This window comes from Eleginops maclovinus, chromosome 2 (genome assembly GCF_036324505.1).
Source record: "Eleginops maclovinus isolate JMC-PN-2008 ecotype Puerto Natales chromosome 2, JC_Emac_rtc_rv5, whole genome shotgun sequence".
In the NCBI taxonomy this organism is placed as follows: domain Eukaryota; kingdom Metazoa; phylum Chordata; class Actinopteri; order Perciformes; family Eleginopidae; genus Eleginops; species Eleginops maclovinus.
The window spans coordinates 693,801-703,515 of record NC_086350.1 but is presented as its reverse complement, the minus strand read 5'-3'; the positions used below and the strand labels follow the sequence as shown (position 1 = coordinate 703,515).

Below are 9,715 nucleotides of genomic sequence, written 5' to 3'. Positions count from 1 at the left end.
GAGCCCAGTCTACTGTGATTGGTTGGCTGGCCGGCTCTGTTGTGAGTGGTCAACAGATAAGAGATGTCCCGCCCCTTACCCTTTCACGTACAATGTGTTAGAGCGCTAGCCAATAGGAGTGCGAGTGTTCCATAGTGATGTCAGTATAAGGGGACAGTGGTATTGTCTCACTGTGTCCCAGAGGATCCTCTCAAATCAGCAGTCCCCCTGACCTCAGGTCGAACAGAGGTCACGTTGCAGTCCTGACTTCCTGTACTCACAGTGTCCATGAGGATCTTCTTCTGCAGCGTGGCCATCTCCTTCCTCAGCTCCTGCTGCGCCCCCTGCAGGAACGAGTCGTGGCTTTTCTCCATCTCCTCCATATTCTGCAGGAAAAACACAAACAGTTTGACTTTCATTCATTTAGGAATCAAGGAGAACCAAACACCCCCGTCTCTGTGTCTTCCTGCAAACAGTTGCTGTTACTACCTGTTTTCTATGGGCTCTCACTCATCACACAAAAATCTCTTTTTGAATAAAAGTTTGAACTTTCAACCTTTAACCTTTATGAGTCCAAAGTACTGGCTTGAAGTGCTATGCCAGTCTTTGTTTCATCCAAATTGACCCAGTAAAAACCTAGATACGATGGTTTTAAGTTTATCCAATAATGTTTTTTCAAGCGCTCAAATGTTTGAAAACTGGAAGCACATATTTTAATATCTTTGCGCTATTTTATCATTTTACGGAGCGGAAAAAGACACTGGAAACTTTAGACCCTACTCAACAGGATGCATTTACCAAGGAGGGGGAGGGGCATTTAGGTAAACGAAGAGAGAAGAAGAGAGACGAACCGAGACGAAGAGAGAAGAAGAGAGAAGAAGAGAGACGAAGAGAGAAGAACCGAGAAGAAGAGAGACGAAGAGAGAAGAGGAGAGACGAAGAGAGAAGAGGAGAGACGAAGAGAGAAGAACCGAGAAAAAGAGAGAAGAGAGACGAAGAGACACAGCGGGAGCTCGAGAGAGAGACGAAGAGAGAAGAACCGAGAAGAAGAGAGACGAAGAGAGAAGAGGAGAGAAGAAGAGAGACGAAGAGAGAAGAAGAGAGACGAAGAGAGAAGAGGAGAGAAGAAGCGAGACGAAGAGAGAAGAAGAGAGACGAAGAGAGAAGAGGAGAGAAGAAGAGAGAAGAGGAGAGACGAAGAGAGAAGAAGAGAGACGAAGAGAGAAGAAGAGAGAAGAAGAGAGACGAAGAGAGAAGAACCGAGAAGAAGAGAGACGAAGAGAGAAGAGGAGAGACGAAGAGAGAAGAACCGAGAAAAAGAGAGAAGAGAGACGAAGAGACACAGCGGGAGCTCGAGAGAGAGACGAAGAGAGAAGAACCGAGAAGAAGAGAGACGAAGAGAGAAGAGGAGAGAAGAAGAGAGACGAAGAGAGAAGAAGAGAGACGAAGAGAGAAGAGGAGAGAAGAAGCGAGACGAAGAGAGAAGAACCGAGAAGAAGAGAGACGAAGAGAGAAGAGGAGAGACGAAGAGAGAAGAACCGAGAAAAAGAGAGAAGAGAGACGAAGAGACACAGCGGGAGCTCGAGAGAGAGACGAAGAGAGAAGAACCGAGAAGAGAGACGAAGAGAGAAGAAGAGAGACGAAGAGAGAAGAGGAGAGACGAAGAGAGACGAAGAGAGAAGAAGAGAGAAGAAGAGAGACGAGCGGAGAGCGAGAGAGAGAGAGAGAGAGAGAGAGAGAGAGAGAGAGAGAGAGAGAGAGAGAGAGAGAGAGAGAGAGAGAGCAATTGAAGAAAAGGGACAGACAAACATTGAGAATTATAGATACAGTTAGATAGATTTCCAGTTTTGAAGATACAATACTTTGCAGCTTAGTGAAATCCCCGAATATATTTCCAGCTTTCAAAATGTTTCGTTGTGTTTGTGTTACCCATATGAAAACTAATAGTGTGATTTTGGGTCCACGATGTCCATACAGTATGTCAAAATGAAAAAAACAACTATCAGGTTATAATGGTGAGGTTGTCCTAAAAAAAAAGATACCAAACATTGATGGGATATTCTTAACCCTTACAAGCATAAGTGGGTCAAAATGACCCGCATGCATTTTCTATGGAATCTTATGGGAACCTTTGATTCTTATCAACTGTGGCTCTCAGGAATAAATTAACTGTGGACCACACAGACTATATCAGAAGCGTCACCCCTCAGGAAGATTATTTTACACAGCAAGATCTGATACGTGTAAGTATTATCCTCAGAAAATATTGTGTGTGTGTCATTCATGACTGTTGTGTGAAAGAGTATGTTCTTATCCACTAATTAGCCTACTTTATAGCTAGCTAACTAAGATAGCTAACATTACCACATTAAAAAGGTGTCATGGCTGCTAGGTACACAGCTGAAATGGTCCTACAGATGCTGGATGATGGAGAGGCAGTTACGGTGTTGGACTCAGAATCTGAAATCTCAGATGATGAGGACCCAGACTATTGTCCAGGTGGCAGTATCAGTCGTCCACCTGGAAATCCAACTCTACAAACTGAACAGGATCAATCAGACACAGAAGATTCCTCTTGTGAGTCCTCTAAAGAAGAAAGTGAAGTCCAAATCACGTCCAACAGAATGAGTCGTAAGGGCTCTTACTGGAGCGAGTTACCTCCAACCCAGGGCAGAACACCGAGCCACAATATCCTCAAGTCGGTCAGGGGCTTACCACCACTGTTTCACCAAAAGATGCATGGGAGCTCTTCATCACTGATAATATCATACAAGAGGTGATGAAGTGCACAAACTTGGAGGGACGGAGAGTAGCCACAGCTACAGGAAAAGAGTGGAAAATTGTCAAAGATGAATTCATGGCCTTCATTGGATTGACCCTTCTTGCAGGAAGTGAGAAGAACTGGGATGTATCAGTCTGTGAGCTGTTTGGGAGTCCTTTACATAATCCCATGTACAAGGCCACTATGGCTGTAGGAAAATTTGAAGATATTCGCCGTGTCTTGCGCTTCGATGACAAGAGGACCAGAGCCGTGCGACTGGAAACAGACCATATGGCAGCCTTCCGCTATGAATGGGACCTGTTCCTGGTCAACTGCAGACAGCGATTCATCCCCAGTGATTGTGTCACTGTGGACGAACAGCTTGCGCCATTCAGGGGGAGTAGCAAGTTTTTATAGCACATGCCAAGCAAGCCCACCAAGTACGGCCTAAAGATTTTCTGGGTTTGTGATGCACACATCCCCTATGCAATAGATGGTATAGTTTACACAGGGAGACAACCAGGGGAATAAGTTCAGAAGAATCTGAGGGAAAACCTTGTCCAGCAGTTGTGTAGTAGATTTAGAAACACAGGTCACAACATCACCACGGATAACTTTTTCACCAGTGTGCCTCTTGCGCAGCATCTCCTTGAGAAGGATCTCACTATTGTGGGGACTCTACGTCAGAACAAGCCAGACATCCCTCCTCTGATGAAGCGTTCCAAGTCCAGGGAGGTTCACAGCACAGAGTTTGGATTCAACGGCAGCCTTACCATCGTCAGCTATGTCAGAAAGAAAGGAATGGCTGTTGTGCTCCTGAACACGATGCACCACGACAAAGTAGTGGATGAAAATAGCAGAAAGAAAAAACCAGAAGTGATCACATTTTACAACAAGACGAAAGGAGGTGTAGACACAACTGACCAGATGGTTGGCACCTACACCTGCAAGCGCCAAATACAGAGGTGGTCCATGGTGCTGTGGTACAACATACTTGACATCGCCACCCTGAAAGCCTACACCTTTTTCACGGCTCAGCAACCAGCGGAATCACCTATGCACGACGGCTCTTCCTCAATGAGCTGTCAAAGAAGCTTGTCACACCACACATCGGAGTCGACTGGAAGGCTACCTTCCAGTCGAAGGAAGCTGTCTCCAACTGCAAACCCCGATTATTGAAGCAATGGGAAGGTGTGGGGTGACAAAAGCCACAACCCAGCCACAGGAAAGAAGCAGACAGGGCCAACCAAACAGAAAGAGGTGTCAGATCTGCCCAAGTAACAAAGATCGCAAAATCAACAATAGGTGTGGGAAATGCAATGTACCTGTGTGCAATGATCACAGCCAGAAACAGATAGTTTGTCTCAACTGCATACAGTGAGGAGACAAGAAGGCAAAACAGGACGTTCACATTTGTTATTGCTGTTCTGGGTAATGTTCTTCTTTTTCAATGATCAATACGTTCAAAACGATTTTAAAGTTTTTTCAAAATGTTAAAAATGTTAAGTGAAGAATTAAAGATATTTCAAGCATGACATCACTCTGGTGTGGTCCTAGATATAATACGAATTATTATACAAGTGATTGTTCTTAACCAAAATGACAAAAACGGAATAAAAACACATTGATTCTAATATGGGTCCTTTTTGACCCACTTATGGAAGAGTGTAGGGTCCAATCACTTGTGCATCTAAGGGTTAATGGGATTTAGTAAGACAAATACTAAAAAAAGAAAGTATCTTGAAAACGGCCAAATGAGCCCCAAGACTCCAAAGGGTTGGGGCCTTCAGCCCCGGCAGTATCTGCTTCCAATCCCTGCTGTTAACTCACCTCTGAATGAACTGTCTTTTTGTTCAATGTTTTTAATAAATGTGTTATTGTGTATGTAAAGCAGGGTGGATTGCCTCTGTGTCTGACGTGCTATATAAATAAACTAACCTATAACTAAACGCCTCATGAAGCGTGTTTGTGCAGCACTCTGCAGAATGTATCGTGTGACCCCTCACCTTGATGAACTGCTCGTACAGCTCCCGGACCATCTTCAGTTTCTGGTTCTGCACGACGCGGGCCTGCTGCAGGATCTTCTGCTGCTGCCTGAACAGACTCTGCAGAGAGAACAGACAGCCGGTAGAGTCCAGAGGCTCAGAGCATCAAACCCGTGGCACATCTAACCCACCCCCCCCCCCCCCCCGGGAGGAGGTAAACCCACGTTGAGCTTCTCCTCCTGCTCCTCAGCGCGCTGGGCCTCAGCCTCCCACTGCTGCAGTGCCGACGACACCTGCTGCGAATACTGCTGAGTCATCTTCTGCCTGCAAACACACACACGCACGCACGCAAACACACACACACACACACACACACACACACACACACACACACACACACACACACACACACACACACACACACACACACACACACACACACACACACACACACACACACACACACACACACACACACACACACACGTGTGCTTGTATAATTTGAATTCTCTCAGCGTTTTAAGGTTTCTTTAAATTGTTTTAAAGTTTCTTTTGCTTAAATGTTTGTTTCTGTTACGTAGTTTTGATATTGCTTTGTTGTTGAAATATGTTGCATAAATAAACATACTTGCCTTAAGTTCAAGTTGTAGTATCAAAACCATTTGTAACACTTTGTAACTTCTATCATATTATAAGATGATATACCGTGTAGGGATATTCAGGTGTCAGAGCAGCTGGGACAACTGAGAGGACAGGTCAGTACAAACAGCAGCAATAAACACGTGTGTAAAGGCAATTAAGAATGTGAATAAGAAATACCCCGGGGGAAATTGTTTTTTGTTCCAGTTTAGTGTGTTACAAAATAGAAGGAAATATAAACATAAGAAATACAATTAAAAATCTATTAAAATATCATGTCGTTTCTGACTGTCTAATGATATTCCCACTCTATTTACTCTGGGCCGGTACTGGTCAGCTGTGGGTCTGACCTCTGGGAGCTGTAGCTGTTCCATAGGGTCTCCAGTTTGTGCTGGCTCCCCTTCATGTAGTTCTTGGTCAGACTCTCCAGGCGCTTCTTCTTGGCCTGCATCACCTTGCTGATGTCCGCTGCAAGTACAATAACAACACTGCGTAGGTTTTTCTCCACGGATGATCATGGCATCATTTATAATCATGTATAGATATATTATGTCTTTTACTCTGATTGCCTTTTAGTCTGTTTAGCTGTATTTCTAGTCTGTGTGTCTAACAGAGACATCCAGGAGGGTAAAAGGTGGATTTGCAAATGGTTAAGGAATGGGCGGTTGTATGGTTCAATGGTGGGGATGTTTAGATAATGTCTAACAGAATTCATCGGTCCGAACATGGCTGCTTTCTGTCTTCTATCTAGTGGAACTGTCCGCTGTGTTCGGGGTGCAGAACCTTTTTATCCTCTGAGGAAGAAGCTGCTCTGTCCCTGCATATGAGATCCATATTAATTGTATTGGACTTTCTTTATTAATGTATTAAATATAACAAAAGACAAACTTTGTCCATGAATCATTTATCAGTTTCTCTTCAGGGAATTTCCACCACAATAATTGCATTTCTGGGTACTTATTTGTGTACTGAAAACTGTACAGAGGGGGACTCCACATGTACAAAATAAATGACCTGAACCTGGACCTGCGTACACAAAGAGTTCCCAGCACAAAGTGGTATCAGTAGCAGCAAAGGGGAGTAACGCTCTACGTGAAGTAAAACTATCACAGTATACACAGCTAGTATATCATAAAGCGGGACATAAATCAATAATGTGAGAGTAAGTAAACAAGATTGAACTGTCTTAGCCGAGCTCCCCGACATAACTACCTGAACCACAGTAAAGACTCACACACCTGCACAGCGCTGCTTACCTCCGAATTTCTCCAACATGTTATGAACCTCGTTTCTGAAAGTGTGGAAAGAGAAATGACTTGGACTCAAGTTTACAATAGCTTAACTAACACTACAACACTGTGCTAACGGACCTGTGTAATAATACAGTTATAATACAGCGTTTACCCCACAGCACTTGTGGCCCCCTCTTCATCAAAGTCCTCTGCCGGTCTCTTCTTGGCCGACTTGTCAACAACTGGAGTTTCATCTGCGACATAAAAACGAGTTCATGTCTTTTCAAAAGCGAAACGGTGTCAGAAGCAAACACAAGCCGTGAGAAGTACTCAGATACTTCACTTAATACCAGGTCAAGTGCTGCATTCAAAGCCAAGGCAGGGTAACCATTCAAACATAACAATCAAAAAGTCAAAGTAGTGCTTATTCAGTTTAATATATATTAATAAAGCTGCAACAACTAGTCCACAACGTCAACAATGACATGTTGTCGACGCGTCGTATTATTTAAGCAACCTAAGCATTTAACTCATGACTCATTAGAACACACCAAATGAAATTGCAATAGAGTTGGCAACCCACCACCAACATTGTGTATGCTGCGGATTAGCATTTTCCTGCTTCTGGTTCTGAAGGGGAAGCAAAAGGACCATTAATGTTCCCATTGTTTTGTTTCTAAAGTGTCTAATCCCCATTGATGCTCCACACCCATAACAGGTGGTGGCGGTAATGTTGGATGCCAACCGCCAATAAAATTAAAGAAGTAGCAGCAGCTTCGTCTTTGCACCATCTGCGTCCTAAACCAACCACTGCCTTTAACAGATGAATCATGGCAGAGGCTCCGGATCAGCGTGAGCAGACTGCAGTAAAATTGAGACCGCAATTTTCTAAAGTCTGGGCATTTTTAAAGAAAATAAAGCTAATAAACAAGTCAAGTGTCTGCAACGCAGGGCGGGCCTACGGCAGTACAACGGCGATGCATGAGCATCTTAAACGCAAACACCAGGACGTCTAGCGCCCGAAGTTCCGGATGGGTAAGTTAGCCGGTTTTTGTTGACCTACGGACACCGCGTCCTCTACTCCAGAGTGACATTAGTTACTTTTAGGCCCTCTCATGAAAGATAGTGTGTTAACCCAAATGCATAAGAACATTGAATTACAGTCTAAGTGTCCCTCTTCCCTCATGGTAACGTTGTAAATGCACACGGTCACCTCGCCTACCTAACTTTACCTAGCTCTGCATGACTGCACGTATGCTAAATAGATAGGAAGATAGATAAATACTGTAGATAAATAAGTGTATACATCACTGATCATAAATCATTCATTTGTCAGATAAAATCAATACAATTGATTAATGTAAGTCTACAATAACTATGCCTCATAGTTTTCTATTTTCATTTTGCCATTTTAGAAGTTCACAGCAAAGGCGTGTGGATGACTTCGTCCTGCGGAGAGGCGTCTAACCCCTCAAATGGACAGACTCCTCACTGACAGCGTTCTGAACATGCTGGTCTACGACATCAGGCCAATGTCAACGGTGGAATGCGAGGGTTAATCGTCGACTAATCGAAAAAAATAATCTACTGACTAGTCGACTACTAAAATAATCGTTAGTTGCAGCCCTATATATTAAGGAACAATATACAGGTACTTGTACTTTGCTTTAGTATTTTAATTATATACTACTGTGTAATTTTACTCCACTACATTTATTTAATACTTTTCATTTAATACACACAACTTCTGAAGCTCAAACTCAAGTACAAGATCTGAGTACTTCTACTTCTACTGAAGTACCAGATCTGAGTACTTCTACTTCTACTGAAGTACCAGATCTGAGTACTTCTACTTCTACTGAAGTACCAGATCCGAGTACTTCTACTATTACTCAAGTACAAGATCTGAGTACTTCTACTGAAGTACCAGATGTGAGTACTTCTCCCCCCTCTGGTATAACACCTGAGCATTGTGCTGTGTAAGGTGAAGTTATTAACTGTACCTCTTCAAGTTACATCGCTCACCTTCCCTGATGTCATCCTCTGAGCCGCTCAGACCCTTCTTTTCCTCCACAGTAAAATCAAACACTTTTTGATCCAATGTGTCTTCTGGGTGTTTCTTCTTCATCTGTTTTCTCCCGGTTGCCATTCTTCAGTTGAGTTAACCAAACTTAATCAGGAACAATGGATTCCAGCTAATAGCGGCTAATGCTAACTATTAGCTTATGCTAGTTTAGCTGTCAATGCTAACGGATGTAGCCTCTGTTGGTTAAATATAATTAACAGACCTTTCAGATAAGCTGTTAAATATAGAGGGGGCTATTTGGCATAAGTATTAGGTTCTGAGTGAAGATAGCTTTAAAGTGTTTCAACAGAGAGCAGAAGGAGCAGAAGCTAAAGAAGAGAATGTGGAATCGTCTGTTTCCCGCCACCGAGAGGACCCGGATTAACATCAAAGCACACTGTAAAAAATACCTCGATATAAATTACTATTACCACACTGTAAAACAGTGGTAACCAACCTTCAAGCCCAAGATCACTTTTTATTACAAATTGTAAGCCGAGATCTACCAATCAGATATCTTCCAAAAAACCCACTTAGGAGTCAGACTGATCTTAATGCGCTGTTGAGTGGATGTGAGTCTTTGAATTTAGCATGGGTGCTAATGATGGCGCTCCAGGTTGCCACGTTTTGGCAAGGCTACTGCCTGTTGGCATATGAGGCATATAGTTTTCCCTTTTGCTGATGTGAAAAGATATTCATGCTCCCATTCCGGGTGGAAATAATACGCTTTTGATTTCTTTTTTGCCGGACCCTCAGCCATATCGGTATTAACTGTTAGTTAAGGTTGGCAGAACTTGGCACAGTTTAAAGTTACTACTTTCTCAAGGTGCATGCAGCCTCAGCATAGACCTCAGCATATCAAATAACCAATTGGAGTTTGTAAAATGACCTACGCGTGATTCAAATCAACAAGCCAGAGCTAGGTCTAAGAAGCTCGTTAAAACAACCAACCAGAGCAGGAACAACTTCTTCTTTTTAGAAAATGTGAAAATGCTAGGGATCGACAGTGAAGGCTTTGAAGATCGACCAGTTGATCGCAATCGACCTGTTGGTT

General features: G+C 43.2%; 1 protein-coding gene across 1 annotated transcript in view; it reads right to left on the bottom strand.

Annotated features, from left to right (window-relative positions):
• Window positions 1–9,238, bottom strand: part of sycp3 (synaptonemal complex protein 3) — an 11,136-nt gene extending 1,898 nt beyond the window's left edge. The window contains exons 1-7 of the mRNA XM_063899904.1: window positions 8,622–9,238; window positions 6,769–6,850; window positions 6,621–6,655; window positions 5,715–5,832; window positions 4,950–5,049; window positions 4,747–4,845; window positions 261–365 (exon numbers count right to left, since the gene is read on the bottom strand). Coding sequence (XP_063755974.1) covers window positions 261–365; window positions 4,747–4,845; window positions 4,950–5,049; window positions 5,715–5,832; window positions 6,621–6,655; window positions 6,769–6,850; window positions 8,622–8,745 — 663 coding nt within the window. The 5' untranslated portion in view covers window positions 8,746–9,238. The remainder of the gene's footprint in view (window positions 1–260; window positions 366–4,746; window positions 4,846–4,949; window positions 5,050–5,714; window positions 5,833–6,620; window positions 6,656–6,768; window positions 6,851–8,621) is intronic.
• Window positions 9,239–9,715: the final 477 nt, after the last annotated feature.